Genomic DNA, 16,575 nt, shown 5'->3' with positions numbered 1-16,575 from the left:
CACCACACTGTAAATGGGAAAGATCCACAGCTGCCCATACACATACATTCTTGGTGGTGGCCCCCACTTTAGGGAACAGCCTGCCTAAAAAAGTCAGGAAAGCCTCCGCTCTCCTGGCTTTCTGCAAACTGTACAAACTGAGTTATTCAGAAGGGCTTTCTTACTTATGTAACAGTAAAAAAATGGTTCAAAGAGATGCTTTGATAAAGGAATAGGGGCTGTAGACTATATTGCTGTGTGATGTCTGTTATTGTAATTTGCTATTTCATGTCAAATTTTGTTTCAGCATTGTCCGTATCAGATTTCTGCTTGTTTTCAGATTTCTGGCTGTCCTATAGGGCTGCCAGTGCCCCACTGGAGGCTGGGGGGCTGGGGATCCCCTGCTCCCATCCTCCACCCCCCCCCATTCGCCTGGCTGGTGGGGGAGAAAAGGCATGGGAAATGGATTCAGGAACTCCGGAGCATGGTCCCGCATACTCAAGAGCCTTCCTTGTCGTGCCAGCAACACAAAGGACGTGAAGGCCCCCACAAGGGCTATTTTGCCTCAAATCAGGTGATTTTAAGCTAAATAGCCCCATGTGTGGGCCTTCGCTTTCCTTGTCATGCCAGGAATGACAAGGCATGACAAGAAAGGCTCAGGAGCACATGTTCACTATGTGCATGTGCAAGGCAAGGACTCTGGGACCATGTCCTGCCACAATCTCTCCATCCTCCAGTTTAAAGGCCGGGAGACTTGGCAACCCGGATGCCCTGCACTGGCTGATTCCGCACACATTGGATAATGCACTTTCAATGCACTTTATCAATCGTTTGAGGTGGACTTTTTGTTCCGCACACAAAAAAATGAATTCCAAATTATCTATAAAGAGGATCGGAAGTGCATGATCCAACATGTGCAGAATCAATAAGTATTGTTTATTGAATGCCCCAGCTGTTGATTGTATTGAATTATACCGTGTAATGTGCCTTGAGTCTCAGTGAAAAAGGCAGACTATAAATAATGCAAATAAATAAGTAGATATATTTTCAAAACAGCTCAACACAGTTTGACTGTGATGGCGCTCCTGTAATTGTGAGACGTTCCAAAGTATAGGCACTGCTGATCTACCTGTGCAGCATTAAAAATGTGTAAAGATTGATTTTGTTAATATACATAAGTTAAGAGCTGCAGATTCAAATACAAAGGAACCTGATAAGTCTAAGGCGTGACTAATTAAGGGACAGCTTTCTTTCTTCAGCTTTGGGAAAGACTAAAGGATCACTGTAATTATCTCTGAAAGACTGGTAATTTAAAATTAAGCGTTACATGATGAAGGGAGTTATGATGTTCCCCGCTCCTCTTTCCCTTGTTCTCAAACAGCAGAAATGGCACCAATCTGCAATCTGTTCGAGGGTAGGGGCCCCGGCGTGCGGCTACACCCTCTGCTCTCTGGTGTGCGGAAAGGCTTGTGCTCTTGTGGCCTGCTTTTACTGGGTCCATGCTTATGTGCCTCATTTGCACTTTGCCTCTAACCCCATTGGAGGCCCAACACAGCTCCCTTTGTTCCCATTTCCTTCACATGAGGAAGGTTAGGCAGAGAGCTGAGCTACGAGAGACGAATTGCACGAGGAGGAGCACGTGAAGGGAGTTGCGATGTTAGCCGGGAAACTGAATTTTAAGAGATCGGAAGGCTTTGTCAATTTCCCCTCTCTACAGAGCTAGGGAGATCCCTGTTCAGAAGATTTGTTTATTTCCTCTTCACCTCTTGGAAGGGGAGGTGAAACTGGCAGAGCCTTCTGGAGGCAAAGATGAAATTAACAAACCCTCTGAGCAGTGATCTCCCTGGCTCTGTAGAGAGGGGAAATTGACAAAGCCTTCCGATCTCTTTTAAAACTCAGATTCCCAGCGAACATTGCAACTCCCTTCACGTGCTCCTCCTTGTGTAATTCATCTCGTGGAGCTTGGCTCTAAGACAGCGGGACTGGTCCAAGGCCACCCAGCAGATTTCCAGAGCAAAGTGGAGATGGAGCCTGAGTCTCCCAGAGCCTAGTTGGACAGTGTCACCTCTGCACCAGGCTGGTCAGGAAGGAAGGCCAGAGAAGAGATGACAGCAAGAGATGCCTGGGCATGTCCCTGTGGCCAGCCTCCCCCCCCTGAACCCCTCACCCTATGCAGAGCAGGAAAGCTGTGCAGCTTCCCCCTGCTCCAGCACTGCCTGCCAATGCAGAAGAACCGTCCTTGGCCATTGTATCCAGGACTGAAAGCAGTTGAGAACTGGTTCAAGAAAAAAATGGAAGAGGAGAACTTGGAAGGAGGAGATGAGGAGGGGGATTTTCCAAATTCCCTTTTGTTTCAATGGCATCAGCAGTCTATTCAAAGCCATGACCAGGGCTAGGGGCCCTGGCTTGGCTCACGAGGAGCACAGGGCCAAGCAAAATGAAGGAGATGGGTACAAGATGCATGGGGAGAAGTATCGAGAGCCCATGGATTGCAGAATGGGGAAAACAGATCATGTGTCTTCTATAATTATAAAAGGAGGCTTCACACCACACACGACTCATCAGGGAATAGAACTAGGAGCCTCAGTGCTGGCCACCAGCTCCAGAATGATGATGGGCGATGGGAGAAGGGAATCGGAGCCTCCTGGCCCAGATTAGCTCCAGAATGTCCCTCTGTCATTTGCAACGAAAGCAAAGGTTTACACATAATAACGAATAATAATAATAACATCAGATTTATATACCGCCCTTCAGGACAACTTAATGCCCACTCAGAGTGGTTTACAAAGTATGCCATTATTATCCCCACAACAAAACACCCTGTGAGGTGGGTGGGGCTGAGAAAGCTCCAGAGAGCCGTGACTAGCCCAAGGTCACCCAGCCCAAGGTCACCAAGTGAAGGAGTGGGGAATCGAACCCGGTTCTCTAGATTAGAGTCCCGCACTCTTAACCACTGCACCAAACTGGTTCTGTGAGAAGCAGGAAACATGGAGGCAGCACAGAGAGGGAGGCTGGGAAATATCCCCTCTGTGACAAAACAAAGGGGTTTAGCCACTTCCCTGAGCTAGCAGAGACAGTGTGGAGCAGTGGTTAGAGTGTCTGACAAGGATTTAAAGACCAAGCTCCACATTACGCCCCACAGTTGACTGGTCATAGATGCACGACCAGATTCGTAGTCAGATGTACATCAGGGAAACTCATCTTAAAAAGTGCTCATTTGCTCAGTGTTGCAAGGGAGGAGGACATGTGGAGTCATGTTATTTGGCTTCCCTTGGGTCTGATCTGGAAGTACAACAGGTCCAGAATGCTGCTGCGCGTGTCCTAACTGGTACTCCATATAGGGCACATATTACTCCCATCTTGCAGCAGTTACACTGGCTCCCTGTGGAATGCCAGATCAGAGTCAAGATTTTGGTTTTGACCTATAAAGCCCTGAGAGGACTGGGACCAACATACCTGCCGGACCACCTCTCACCGTATGTACCCTGAAGAGTATTCAGATCAGCTGACAAACAACTACTGGTGGTCCTTGGCCCCGGGGAGGCTCGACTGGCCCCATCAGAGCCAGGGCCTTTTCGGTCCTGGCTCCAACCTTGTGGAACTCTCTGTCTGTGAACTCTCGCAACTGCCAAGATCTTCTTTCCTTTCAGCGGGCTTGTAGGACGGAGATGTTCTGCTAGGCATATGGTTGAGGAGGCTGTTCTTGTGTCATCTGGTGAGCCTCCCTACTGGTCTCGTTAGAGGAGCTGTATAGTCATCTTGGCCTCCTATATGAGTTACTTTGACCAGAATGGTTGCTCCCGCCTTTCCTCCTTTCCTCCCTCTGCACTATCAGGAGGGGGGGATGATATGGAGTATCATCTTGGAAACTGTAACTTTAATTGTATTTTATGTCTGTTATTTTATTGTGGTTTTTATTTGTATTTATACACGGATGTAACCCTCCTTGAGCCCATTTTTAGGGAGGGAGGGCTAGAAATTGAATACATTGAATTGAAATTCCTCCAGAGAGTCTTCTTTGGTGGTCTCTCATTGAAGTACTGACCCTTCTTAGCTTCTGAGAGCCGCTAGCTGACCGTCATTGGCTTTAATGGGAGACATTCATGATCTGCATATATGGAATCAATGGCGACTATTATTTGATACACGCTTGAGAAAGTTTGATGAAACTGGCCATCAGCTAGCGTCCTATTGAGTGTGATTCTTTTGACTCTCCTGGATTTTGTACCTGCAATATGGAAAAAATATTAATGATCTTGGACAGAGCTGCTTTGGACTTGTTCGCTTACCTGCTGACCTAAGTGAGAAACAATGGAAGATATTGATCATTGACCCGTCTGACGGGGAGGGCAGTTTAGAAATGTAATATAATAAATAAATAAATCATTGGATTATTGAAGCCTTGCTTTTGGGGGATTAGGAGATTTTTGCATTGTATCTTGGATGTCGCATTTATGATTATTTATTCTTGATATTTCATAGAATCATAGAGTTGGAAGGGGCCATACAGACCATCTAGTCCAACCCCCTGCCCAGTGCAGGATCAGCCTAAAGCATCTCTGACAAATATTCATCCAGCCTCTTCTTGAAAACTGCCAGTGAGGGGGAGCTCACCACCTCCCTAGGCAGCTGATTCCACTTTTGAACTACTCTGACCATGAAAAAGTTTTTCCTAATGTCCAGCCGGTACCTTTGTGCATGTAACTTAAGCCAGCGCCGGATCTAGGGTTGCCTGTGCCCAGGGCAACCCTAGGCTGGCGACCTCGCGCGCGCGCTCCCCGCGCTGCCTTTTTCCTGTGCTGCAGGACAGGGGGTGCGCGGCAAGCCGGCCGCCCCCTGTCCTGCAGGGCAGGCAAAAGGCAGCGCGGGGGGCTGCGAGGCTGCCTGCGCCCTCTGGCAGCTGCTCCCGGTGCCCCCTCCCTGGCTAGCCCCCCTGCCCCCCCTCGATCCAGCCCTGATTTAAGCCCATTGCTTCGGGTCCTACCCTCTGCTGCCAACTGGAACAACTCCTTGCCCTCCTCCAAATGACAGCCTTTCAAATATTTAAAGAGAGCAATCATGTCCCCCCTCAATCTCCTCTTCCCCAAACTAAACATTCCCAAGGCCCTCAGCCTTTCCTCGTAGGGCTCAGTCTCCAGACCCCTGATCATCCTCGTCGCTCTCCTCTGCACCCTCTCAATTTTGTCCACATCCTTTTTGAAGTGAGGCCTCCAGAACTGCACACAATACTCCAGGTGCAGCCTGACCAAGGCAGTATAGAGAGGGGCTATGACCTCCTGCGATTTTGGTGCTATGGCCCCTTTGATACAACCCAAGATTGAATTAGCCTTTTTTGCCACCGCATCACACTGACTGCTCATATTTAGTTTACAGTCCACTCTTACCCCAAGATCCCTTTCACATATACTACTGCCCAGAAGTGTATCCCCCATCCAGTATTTGTGCTTCCCATTTTTTGTGGCCCAGATGTAATACTGTGCACTTGTCTTTGTTGAATTGCATCCTATTCACAGCTGCCCACTTCTCCAGAGTATTCAGGTCTTGTTGAATATTAATTCTATATTCTTGGGTGTTTGCTACTCCTCCTAATTTGGTATCATCAGCAAATTTAATGAGTATCCCTTCCACTCCTTCATCCAGATCGTTGATAAAAATACTGGGCCCAAAACCAAGCCCTGCAGCACCCCACTGGACACCTCCCTCCAATCCGATGAAAGCCGTTGACCACCACTCTTTGGGTGCGGTCCTCTAACCAGTTCCCTAGCCACCAAACTGTCCTATAGTCCAGTCCACAGTCTTCCAGTTTGCTCATCAGAATGTCATGGGGGACCTTATCAAAAGCTTTACTGAAATCCAGATAAATCACATCAACAGAGTTCCCCCGATCCAGTAAGCTGGTCACTCGATCAAAGAAGGAAACCATGCTGACTTCCCCAGATCACTGAGTGGTCCTGCAGATGCTTACAGATTGATCCCTTTAAAATCTGTTCTAATATCTTCCCAGCAACATAAGTCAGACTGACTGGCCTGTAGTTTCCCGGGTCATCCTTCTTCCCTTTCTTAAAGACTGGGATAACATTCACTCTTCTCCAATCTTGTGGCACATCCCCAGTCCTCCAGGAGGCCTTGAAGATGATGGACAGGGGTTCTGCCAGTTCTCTAGAAAGTTCTTTCAGCACTCTTGGGTGCACCCCATCCGGCCCAGGGGATTTGTATTCATCCAGTGCAGCCAGATGCCTCTCCACAACCTCTCTGTCAATGTCAATTAGCCACTCAGGTGTCCTGCCACATTTTCTACTATCTCTAGATGTGCCTGAGTTCTGCAGGGAGAAAACAGAGGCAAAAAAGTCATTAAGCCTGTCTGCTTTTTCTCTGTCCTGCATCAGAGTTTCTCCATCTACTCCCAATAGTGGTCCAATTGCCTCTTTTACCTTGTGTTTGCTTCTCACATATCTGTAGAAGTTTTTCTTATTGTAGCGAGCCCTCCTGGCCAGACCCAGCTCGTACTGAGCTTTGGCCTCTCTGATGGCTGATCTGCAGTACCTAGTAACCCTCATATACTCCTCTTTAGAGGCCTGTCCTTCTCTCCATTTCCTGAACATTTCCTTTTTCTCCCTTAGCTTATTCTGGACCTCTCTGTACATCCACATCGGTTTCTTGGAGCCCTTACCATGTTTCCGTCTTGCTGGGATAGTGAGGGCTTGAGCTTGCAGAAGCTCGTGTTTGAGAAGGGCCCACCCATCACTCGCTCCTTTCCCTTCCAGCACACTCCCCCATGGAATGACTCTCATCAAGCCTCTGAGTTCATCGAAGTTGGCCCTACGAAAATCTAACCTACGAGTGTGGCTACCAACTTCCTTGGCCCCCCACAGCAACTGGAATTCAAGGAGGATATGGTCACTTCCCCCTAAGATCCCCACCACCTTCATCTCATCTACCAATTCTTCCCTGTTGGTTAATATCAAGTCTAGTATGGCCAAGCCCCTTGTAGCTTCCTCCACCTTTTGAAAAAGGAAGTTATCGGCCAGGCAGGTCAGGAAATTGCTACAAGGGGCTCAGCACCACCATCTCAACCAACGATTCACCTCAAGTATGGTCTGCTCCCTGAGTGTTCCTCTTCCTATGACTGGAAGGATAGAAGAGAATACCACCTGAGCCCCCAATGTCTTCAACTGCCTCCCAGAGCATATTTATAGCATAGCACTTCTGTTTATTGTATTGCACATATTTATTGCACCTTGCACTTTAAACTTATCTCTGTATCAAGTATCTTATTGATTGTATCTGGTATTTTGCTCTCGGGAGGGTTCTCTCTTCTGTTCAGTAGTCTGCACCTACTTCCCAAACCTCCTTGTCAACTTTTCCTGGTTCCGTAGGTGTTAAACTGCTCTCCATTAGGACTCCCATCTCCCAACTCTTCACACTTGATTCCTCTCAGCTAGGGCTGAAAACAGACCCTCCTCTTTCCAGTTTATACTATCCAGTCAGATTCCTTGGAGTAGCCTGTCACTCAAAGCTCTCTGTGTTGGTAAGGGATAAACCCTTAACAGTCCTTCAGCTGTTTGTACGGTACTTCCAGGCTTTTAAAAAGTGCAGTCCATCACAGAAGTAGAGAATTATTCTTTAAAAGATTAATAGATTATTAGCCATGGTTATTAAAATCATATGTTCTTAAAGAACTCTTATCAAGATAATTATGAAAGATCAAGAACATAATGTAATTATCACTGGAGATATCAATATTGGTGCACACTCTTCTTTAGGTACAGTAAAATCCATTCAAATAAAGATAAATGAACAAATTTCACTTGTTCTTTTTACTAGGATTGGATGCATTACAATTGAACAATTTCAGAATATTTTTGCATTTTGAAGCCATGGAGGAAGAAAAGTTTTCCTTGTTTTTTTCAAATATATGCAGTACTTAGTGTCCTATCAAACCTAAACTAATGTTACTGATTTAACAACATAAAATGCATCCTATATAACTTACCTAGCATATAAAACTGCAATATTTGATATATTTATGGAATTTAAAAGAGATAAATGCCTTGGTATTCTACAAATACACCCATTACTCAGGAGAGAACTGCAAGCTGATGCACCCTTAGCTGATGCACCTTAGCATATGTATGTTAATTTCTGATAGTTAAACAGAAAATGCAAATAGACTTAGGCCGAATCCACACTACCGTTCTTCTTGCGGCAGTTTTTCACTTCTGCAGCGCCATACTTTAATCGGTTCACACACTCATCTCCCATGACGTCATTAAACCGGCATCGCGTCGCAACAGCCCATTGCACTTTCATTCCGGTTTATCTTGTTATGAATAAACGGCCCCATTTGGTTTCCCACCCTCTCTTGATCCGCCCCCAAATTCCCTGCCCTGCCTTTTTTCCAACCCCTTTTTTAAAAAATAAAAGACTACCGTGTCGATATGTCGACATCTCATCATATTGTTCTCATATCAATTTAACGGACAGACCTCCGATATCAGAGGAACAATGAGCTCTGTTTATTAGACATCCTCGTGACACCTCATTCATGGCTTTTGATACGCTTGAAATGGCCTGTGCCACTGGACTTGGCACCGCGGTCAAGTTTCAAAAGAGAAAATCAAGCTCTGCCTTTGGATGATGTGGCCGGTCATCATGACCGATCACCCATCCCATGTTGATTTCATTCACTGGCGTTCATCGTTGACGTGCACTTGGAATGCCTTTAACATTAACACTAATGTCGTCGTTGTTCCATTGAACCGCTGTTTCGGATTGGCGTTAATTCAATCCTTGCTGTCCAAACTTGCGCATGCGGCATGCCATTTCTTGACCGTTACTTCCCGCGGAAACTTTCCCATCCTTTCCCATGATCCAATGCATGTGGTAGCATTTTATTGACAGACATTCTGCAGCGGAGCACGGAGCCTCAGCTATAAATCTGTTCTAGCACTTAGAACGAGATCTCAGGAGTTCAGGTCAGGTATTTTCAAAATTGTCGAGATGAGCGAACATAGGCATGCCGCCTCCCGTGGAATTGCTTGGAGGGAGAGGGAAATATTGGATCTCCTCTCCTTCTGGGGGGAGGAAAAAATACAGGAAGCACTGAAGAGTTCCTATAGAAATATCGATTATTTCGAGCGCATTGCAGCCCAGATGGCCCTTCGGGGACATAAAAGGACAGCTATGGAGTGCAGGTCAAAAACAAAAACGATGAGACTGGATTACAAGAAGGTAGTGGCGCACAATTCAACCTCTGGAAATGCTCCCATTACCTGCCCGTATTTCAGGGAGCTTGACAGCATTCTCCGGGGGGATGCAAGCGTGAAACCAAAACGAGTGTCAAGAAGTCTTGGCGTTGTGTCCCTGGGGCGGCAATTGAGAGACCCGTGTCCAGTGTCTGATGGCTCGGAGGAGCTTTTTTCGCACGACCTCTTCACCATAGATCATGGACAGATTAGAAGCTCCACTCCATGCCAAGTGGGTGAGTGAAAACCACTTTTACTGTGGAGGTTTGAAAAGTGCTCATTATAGAGACGCATGAAGTAATATCATGACATTCTTTCAATTGACACAGGTGTGAGAGAGAATGTACCTGAGGTTGAGGCAGAGATTGACACTGATGCCACTGTGGATGGCCTTGAAGACAAAGGTGAGTTTGATGAGTTTCATAGGAAAACATCCATATATTGCAGTGATTAACCCTTTAACCTTGATTAGTTATATCTAGTTGCAGGTGTTCTTTGATCTATCGTGGTGAAAAGACAGCTGGAGTCTAGAATCGTGAGGATATGGGACACCACTTCAACACAATTGGATCCATGTTTGGACCACGTGTTCAGGAAAACACGTTATGTTTTCAATGTTTGAGAAACTGTGCTTTGTTTCATTTGTGAAAATTGCAGAGCCTGAGACCCAAGCTACAAGTGATGCCTGACAGGTTGCAAACTTGTTAGCCTTGCTAAACTTTTGATGGGAGAAGTGGGCTTCCTTGATTTAGCGCTTGTCTCTCCAATGCAGCTGCAAGACCAGGATACCTACAGTTCCCATCAGAAATTGAGGGAAGCGGACAAGTGTCCGCCCTGTGTCAGGCGTCGCTTGCAGCTTCACCCTAAGCCACTTCCTTCCTGTGTTTGTGTGAACTTCTGTATCCTGCCAGGAATTGGTTTTATGCCAGGACATCAAATCCACCCACTTAACTCACAATTAAATCTGTGAAAACCTCTCCTTTATTTCTAGAGTCTGATGATCCGTGTCCTGACGGTCAAGAGGAAACAATTAGCAACAACAGCTCCAGCACATCTGGTCTTGGCAGCAGCAAAGGTATGTTTTCTCGGTAACGAAATAAAGGGCTAGCAATCGCATAGCATCTCTATGGTTTACCATCAGTAAGAGTTTGTTCACCAAATTTTCAAATTTGTTTCTGCAGATAAAGCTAAATTAAACTTGGCGACGTGATATGTAACCCCGGCAGCAGTGTCATGTTAACGTCATTGTGTGTTTTGGGGGGTGGTGGGTCCCCTTGGTACCAATTTTGGCTTGAGTCAAAAGGGAAGTCACCAAAGTTTCTTGGCCGGAACTATGGACCAAATGAACAGCACCCTCACATCAGCTTCACATTGATTGAATCCTTGGGTAACATCAGGCAAAAAACGTCAACTGTACAGGTTTTTTCTCCCCCCAGGGCATAGATGTAAAAACCATGTCTGTTAAACATGGCAAGGAGTGTTGATTCTCAGCAGGAGACCAAAAAAAAATCCTCAGCATGGGACTGCACACGAGATTCTGTTGATTGATCACTCAAGGGACAATAACTGTGCAGAAAAGTCAATGTCATGCTCTGGATTATGTTTGTTTTTTGATGTTTTTTTGGCTTTTTATCAATTCACAGAATCACCTTTGAAATCAGTGGCGGAGCTATCACCTGGCACACGCCTATCAGCCATTAGATCCAGAAGAAGAAGAAATGCTGGCCTGTTTTCTGTGGCGGACAAGATGATGAGTCAGTCAGGGGAAGAGCACAAGGCACAGATCAATGAATGGCGCATAGACCGCAAGGATAGCAACAAATGGCATGAAGAAGAAAGGAGGTTGCAAGTCGAGTTCCTAGAGGAGACCAGGAAGGAAAGAAATGATTTTAGGGATGTGTGGATGCAGAATCTGCATGTAATGGAATCTGCAGTAACCACTCTCCAAACACTTGGGGAAATGTTGGTGAGTCAGCACCGGGGAAGGTCAGCAAATGCTTGTGAAAAGGGTGACAGCAACTCAGAAAACATCCCACCTAGGTCTGCCACGGCAAAACGTGCATGCGTTGGAAGGGCTCGTGAAAGGCTGACTCTTTAGCATTACTGGACTAAGATGTTTCCGTTTGAATTAACGGTCCCGTTTCCCCATTTTCACTGTTACACTGTTGTTTGTATTACATTGGAGTGTTTTTCAATGCCACTACTTGTTTTACTCCTGACGGCCAAGACATCAATAAACAAGGGGACAAATGGTAACGTTAACAGTTCTTGATTTATTGAAACTAAAGAGAAACTCAAGGGGTGGGAAAGATTGATGCCTCATGCCAGGGCAACAATTACTGATTTTGTTGGCCATGAGCTTCCCTGGCTGACAAGCTGGATTCTTCCATCTCCCGTTGCCTCCTTTCGATGTTGTCCAGCCTCCGGCCAAAGCGCATCATACGACCCTCGTATGTGGCCATACGTCTCTGGATGCTGTTGACTAAACAGAACAAGAATTTTTTAGGCGGTTGCATTGTTTACTGTGGCTGCTCTCCAAAGCACATTTATAGAGTTGAACCCACGTGATGCAGAGGTGCGCCCATCCATGCTCTCCACCAAGGCAAATAGGTCATCAAGAGTTCTTCCCTGGCGGCGGGGGGCGGTCTCTGGCGCTGTACTGGTGGATGGAGCCGCTTGAGTTGAATCCGATGTACCCGGACGATCCCCAACCTCCTCTGTCACAATAGAAAAACATATCATTTTTAAGGGTGTTATCTAACCATCATCTTGATGGCCAATCAGAAATGAAACATTGTTTTCCAAATTTAAAAGAAAATTCTGTATTAAGGTTCAAGTGAGTCAAGATATGAGAACACAGTTTGAGACACGCACTCCAGTGTTGCCATGCATGTTTCTAACGCAGAGGGTCTGAAACCAGTTTAAGATTTTGAGATAATCCATGTATGGATAGGTGACCATATAGGTCTGGAGAGGCTCCTTCGTGGTTAGAGAAAAAAATTTAAACAGGAGGGATTAATTTGAAGGTGATCTACATAGAGCAAGATATCATCAGTGTGTGTGTGCCAGGAAGGGGCGCCCGGGGGAAAAAAACCTGTGAATTCAAATGCCAGCGTTTGGATTCCTGTGAAGAGATCCAATGCTGCCGTTCAAATTGCGTTTACAGTTGCATTTGGATGGACAAACAGTCAATTTCCATTATCACAGCAATGACAAAAGTTTCCTGATTCACAAATCGGTGAAATCCACATGATTTTGCGGTGTTTAACCCTGGGAGCAATAAACATTTATCCTGGAAGCGCCCTTGGGTTCAAAGTGATAAAATTGTGGAGTGCACATTCGAGAATCACAATTCTCTTAGTTTGTTGCATGGTGGTAAAAAGAGAAAAAACTCTGATATTGAGCTGGAGAGGTTATGGCAGAGTAGATTAACACCTCTGTAAACTACAATATCATGCCCTTATCTTTTTGGCACACCATGCATCTAACTATGAGAAGTACGATTTGAGAAAACTTGGGCCATCCTTAAACATTCTCGGTCTTGACGGTGCAGGAAAATGTGGTCACACCAATGTTTACTGTAAGAAACAGTCTTTTGAATCTATGAATGGTGGACGGTAAGCACTTGTTTGGACCACGGTGCTGTGATGCTTTGGATGAGGTTGCTTCACAGGGCCAAGCTACACATGACGAATGACACTTGAATGGCGAGTGGTTTGAGTGGAGGGCAAGTGAACAGGGAGAAATACACTTGCCATTCAAGTGTCATTCGTCATGTGTAGCTTGGCCCGCAGACCACTAAGATGTCACCTTTTCGATAACTCATGTCTGCTCTAAACTTTCCTTTAAATTGGAAAATGGTCACGTTGCAGGTGATGTTGGTCTGTGGAGAATGCAAAACTGAAAGAATCTGCCACCTGACATCATGCCAGGGCAGCCTTTGGCGCAGAATGTTCTTGACACTTGGATGGCATCACCCAAAGTGGGTGGAGGGGAATGGCTATTTAGATGCTGCATAATGCAATGATACTCCTCATGACACCCACCTGCATGTGCCAACTCCTGGTGCACCACGTTGCTCACAGGGGAGGAGCCTGCCGCACTGGCGTGCTCCATCTCATCGGAGGCTTCCCCCTCTGGCTCCTCAGGTTGACTCATCGGCTCATCTCTCCTCCTAAGAGCAGCTGTGGAAATCAGGAAAATATCTTTTTTTATAAAATGGCCTCTATGAAAACCTTGTAATCATACTATCAAAACTTTACTGACACATCAGCAAATGCTTTTCCCCAATACACGCATGCATGAGGTTATGTGGAGTGGTCTGCAAATGTGAATTCTATTGTCCTACAGTATCGATGTTTTGAGAAACAAATTTGGCTTGAACATCCTGTCCATGGGGAGCTATCATGGGGCGGTTTGGCCATTCAAACAGGGTTCGGTATTGTTAAAAAAGCACAAGCATACACCCGCTTCTAGGGTGGTCAGGCACAGCAGTGAACAATGTCCAAGATCTGCGGTTTTTGGACCACCACTCACCAATTCCTCAGCTCAATGTCCTTGAAAAAAATTCAAAATCAAAACACAAGCATAATTGTCATAGGCATAATTTTATCATCGAGACCTCAACTCACCACCATGATATCGGTTCCTCCAGCTGGGTTTCCCTGCTGCCTCCCAGAGCCTCATCATTTCGGCAAAAAAGGGGGGCTTCCCACTCTGCCTTGGAATCCCTTGCCAGGACTCCAAGGCATCGTAGAAAGCCCCCTTGACGCGCTTAAACTTGGACCGGCATTGTTCGGTGTTCCTCTCAAAGCCGGCCTCACGCATACGAGTGGCTACCCGACTGAAGTGCTGCCTGTTGGGAAGGTGGGTGCTCTTCATGAGGATTCCTGCCTTTCCCGAGCTGAGCACCAGGTTAAGCAGGGCACGGACCTCGTCGTCCCTCCAAAAGACACCTTTCCCGCCTGAAGCCATGATTTCAATGAGACGGTATGTCGACACAGTAATGAATCTTCAACGCGCATGATCGGCGGCTACACGCGCCCGTTATTTGCGCGGGAGAATCTTAACGACGGAGGCTTAGAGGCGTTTTTTTTATTAAATGGACCCGTGTCCACCCCGCGCTCTTTGCTTCCCGGCTGTACCCACGAAAGCATTAAGTGGACAATGGGAATGACAGTGTCAAGTGATAAGAATTTTTTTTTTAACATATTAATGAGTGACGTGAGGGTTGGGTGATAACCCTTGTAAGGTTCCCTGAGAAATGACCACACAATAGCCTGTAGACCATCACTGGGAAGGACTTAAACCAACGCGGGGTGAACAGATTAGCTGTGTATGAGTCCACTCTGCACATTCCGGAGCAGAATTGGTTGTTCAGAGACAGGGCCATCTGTGTGCCGGTGAGTGTGATTTTGAGTGTCCATGATCTCCAGGATGCACCTCCACGAACAACAACATCGACTGGGCAAGATTGCAATATTTTTTTTAAAAATGGAAAGGGCAATGTGTGGAGCACTAAATTGTTTGCAAGAGGAATATAATGGTTTTCTGATTTGTTTTATTTATTGATTGTTCACTGGTCTTGTGATGATGTGTATTTTTTTATTTTAGATCAGGAGAAAGAAAACAGTTCAACAATGAGATCCAAAAACATATTTTTGGTTTATTTTTGAGCCAACACAGCAAGGGCTCGTGACAGGATAATAATAAAAAATCGTTTAAAGGACCACCACAATCGGATTTCTGAAACATCCATTGGTGGCATGGTAAGCTCTACTCTCTTGATCCTGCGGCGGCCATGAACCTTGCCAAGGCCTCCCGCACTACCTTTCCTGCTGCGAGATTCTCACCATTTGTGGCCATGTCATCATCCTCATCAGCCTGTATGCGAATGGGTTCTGGTGATTCCAGGTCACCCAACACCGGATGACCCCTTTCCTCACACAAGTTATGTAGGACAGCACAAGCAGTGACAACAGAGACCACATTTTGTTCTCTGACCTGCAGACGCCTGGACAAACAACGCCATCTCCCCTTATAACGACCAAAACAACATTCCACCTTGTTGCGAGCCCTGCAAAGTCTCCTATCAAAGTCTCGGTGATGTCCCGCTTCTGCTGTCCGGCCGTATGGCTTCATCAGCCAGGGACGCAAGGGGTAGGCACCATCCGCAATGATGATCGGTGGAACCACCACACCATCCAAATCCAGGCAAGGGTTCCCAGGAACCAGGGAGCCGGCATCCATGGCAATACAGAGGGCGGAGTGGGTAAAGACAAAGGCATCATGATTTTTCCCACTCCACCCTACCTCCACGTCGATGAAGCGTCCTGATGAGTCTACAGTTCCTTGAAGAAGAATGGATGAATAGTTCTTCCGATTCCCATATTGATCTGGCCTTCCCCCCGGAGCGCAAATGGGAATGTGGGTGCCATCTATAGCGCCTATGCAGTGCGGAAATCCAAGGCGATCGAAGCCATCCATTATCTGTTTCGAAAAAGGAAAATAAATTAATCAGACATGTTTTGGGGTTACTCAAACAGCACTCACAGAAGTTTAGGTGATTGTTATTCAAGATTATATCCACGCTCACGGGCATCTGTCAGCGTAAGGCACATCAATGCGCAAGTGTGAGATTCCTAGTTGTCCAGTCAGAACCTAGACATTTTTTGGATGGTCAAATAAAAGCAACTGATATGATTTTGGCACAATGATAAGTCGGAAGGACGACATCACATTACAAAAAAAAAAAATTTTCCACAGTGCAACCTACCTTTCCAACGTCGGGACCAATGCATATTGTTTTCGAGAGAAGTTCTAGTTCCACAGCAAAGCAGAACTCTATTACCGAGGATGCGACCGTGGACCGTCCGATGCCAAACAAGTCGCTCGCCACCTGATAGCTTGACCCGTTGGCGAGGTACCACACCGCTACGGCGACTCTCCTCTCCACGGATAATGGCACACGCATGGTGGTGGTTTGACGTTCGAGACGTGGCCGTAGAGCCTCCACCAACTCAAGAAATGTTTGCTTGGACATTCGGAAACGCTCCATCCAACAATGATCATCCCAGTAGCCCAAAACGATGGCATCCCACCAGTGGAGGCTTCGTGGGTAAACCCAGTGCTCCCGTGGCTCTTCAAGTTCTGCCAAGGCAAACCATCGCCGAAACCTGTTTCTAGGTGGTGCACGAAGGTAGCGGCGGTAAGCGGAGTGCCGGTTTCTGAAAAATAGCAATCTGGCAGCCGCACGTCTCCTCCTGCAGATGTACCTTTTATAGGAAAGGCACATGAATGTCGAGCAGCGGAGCATAATCAGAAGGACATGAGCCATCAGAAAAATGATCGT

General features: G+C 46.4%; 1 protein-coding gene across 1 annotated transcript; it reads left to right on the top strand.

Moving 5' to 3' along the window:
* The first annotated feature begins 8,460 nt into the window (after window positions 1–8,460).
* On the top strand, window positions 8,461–11,358 carry LOC129324987 (myb/SANT-like DNA-binding domain-containing protein 7). The gene is made up of 4 exons (XM_054972469.1): window positions 8,461–9,460; window positions 9,554–9,628; window positions 10,216–10,299; window positions 10,868–11,358. The coding sequence occupies exons 1-4, from the start codon at window positions 8,980–8,982 to the stop codon at window positions 11,320–11,322; spliced, it is 1,095 nt and encodes a 364-aa protein (XP_054828444.1). The 5' UTR covers window positions 8,461–8,979; the 3' UTR covers window positions 11,323–11,358.
* The last annotated feature ends 5,217 nt before the right edge of the window (window positions 11,359–16,575 follow it).

The sequence above is a fragment of the Eublepharis macularius genome, chromosome 2 (assembly GCF_028583425.1).
Source record: "Eublepharis macularius isolate TG4126 chromosome 2, MPM_Emac_v1.0, whole genome shotgun sequence".
NCBI lineage: Eukaryota > Metazoa > Chordata > Lepidosauria > Squamata > Eublepharidae > Eublepharis > Eublepharis macularius.
Note: the sequence above shows the minus strand (reverse complement) of the source record. Positions and strands in the feature narration are given on the sequence as shown.

What these genes read in the sequence shown, in the direction of transcription:
- LOC129324987 (XM_054972469.1), top strand. Translation starts at nt 8,980, where the DNA reads ATGAGCGAACATAGGCATGCCGCCTCCCGTGGAATTGCTTGGAGGGAG. An exon ending in GGATGGCCTTGAAGACAAAG is followed by an intron (nt 9,629 to 10,215) that starts GTGAGTTTGATG and finishes CTTTATTTCTAG; the next exon opens with AGTCTGATGATCCGTGTCCT. An exon ending in TGGTCTTGGCAGCAGCAAAG is followed by an intron (nt 10,300 to 10,867) that starts GTATGTTTTCTC and finishes ATCAATTCACAG; the next exon opens with AATCACCTTTGAAATCAGTG.